We start from the raw sequence: 1,345 nt of genomic DNA, 5'->3' as shown, positions 1-1,345 counted from the left end.
GCTGAAAGACCATGGGGAACCTGTGCTGTCCACCAGTGCCACTGTGTCTATCTCTGTGGCCGAGATGGTCAAGGAGGTGCTCACTGATCTCACTGATGTGGCACCTGCCAATGATTCCAGGAGGCATGTCACTTTCTATCTCATCCTGGCTGTGATTTTGGTGTCAGCAGCCTTCTTCATCACTATGTTGTCCTTGGGCATCTTCAAGTGCTACAAGTGGAGGCAATCAAAGGAGCTGTCCAGGAGTACCACGTACAGGACACCAGGGCCCTTCCATCACATTGATGCCGTGCGGGGTGGCTTCACACCACCCAGCTTCTATCACCAGGTCTATCTCACCACAGACTCTCGCCAGAGTGATCTCCTGTGTAAAAAGCCCTTCACTTCCAGCCCCTTGGGGAGCCGCCAGAGCACCATGAGGAATGGTGAGCCAGGGCTATACCACCAGATTGTGGGCACTGCCAGCCGGCTCCCCACTCCTGCCGAGGTAATGTAGCTCCTTCCTTGGCATGTCCCAGTGCTGGGCAGAGCCATGGATCCTTTGTGCATGTGGTAGCGTGCTGGGGTTGGGAGGGATATCCAGTCACTCCAGGAGTGGTCAGCTATGGCTGAACAGGTCTTCTTTGGAGTCCAATGCGCCGTCTTGAGGGTCAATGATATTTGCAATGTAGTGAACAGGGTCAAGTGAATCATTTTGCTCAGGCTGGCAAACATATGTCTTTTGCATGCAGTTTTGGCTACGCCTTGCATGAGTAAGTGGTGGAGGCTGAGGTCAGCTTGAAACCATTTGTAAATCCTTGGCACAAAGTTTATTGCTGATTGTATTTCCTTCCATTTGCAAAAGGAGAGCTGAGGGGAGCACTTGTTCTGGTGGGAACATAGTCTCTGTGCATCATATCCTGGTGGGGGCTGAAGAGGTGGTGATGCAAATGGGGCTGGGAGACACTGGCCACTGTGTCACTTCCCACAGTGCAGCATACAAAGCTGAAGGATGATGCTGGTTCTTCTCTTAGACAGACCATGGCCACAGAGCAGTCCCTCCCATCCATGCTGCTTCTCATGTTTGACTCCTGATGGTTCTGGTTTTGTTTCCATGGAAGTGATGATGCTCATTTTGGGGTGGGGGTGGCATGGCAGACTGCCCCAGTTGCTTGCAGGGCTCTGCTGAGCTGGACTGTGGCTCTGAGCCAGATGATGAGTCCTCCACTGAGCTGGGCTGTAACTCTAAGCAGGTGGTGAGTCGTCCACACAGGTGTTGTTTCAAAACCCCTATTAGAAGCTCTGCATGATATGCCATCTCTGGGTGATGTCTGATGTCCTGACTGAGCAAACTGCAGGCAGGCAG

At 52.6% G+C, this 1,345-nt stretch overlaps 1 protein-coding gene across 1 annotated transcript in view; it reads left to right on the top strand.

The window, feature by feature from the left end:
• PCDHGC3 (protocadherin gamma subfamily C, 3) overlaps positions 1 to 487 on the top strand; it is a gene marked incomplete at both ends in the record, with an annotated part of 2,199 nt that extends 1,712 nt beyond the window's left edge. The window contains one exon of the mRNA XM_009073675.1: positions 1 to 487. This exon is cut by the window's left edge and continues 1,712 nt beyond it. Within this exon, the coding sequence (XP_009071923.1) occupies positions 1 to 487 (487 nt within the window).
• Between the last annotated feature and the right edge of the window lie 858 nt (positions 488 to 1,345).

Source organism: Acanthisitta chloris, unplaced genomic scaffold (genome assembly GCF_000695815.1).
Source record: "Acanthisitta chloris isolate BGI_N310 unplaced genomic scaffold, ASM69581v1 scaffold34654, whole genome shotgun sequence".
Classification (NCBI taxonomy): domain Eukaryota; kingdom Metazoa; phylum Chordata; class Aves; order Passeriformes; family Acanthisittidae; genus Acanthisitta; species Acanthisitta chloris.
Note: the sequence above shows the minus strand (reverse complement) of the source record. Positions and strands in the feature narration are given on the sequence as shown.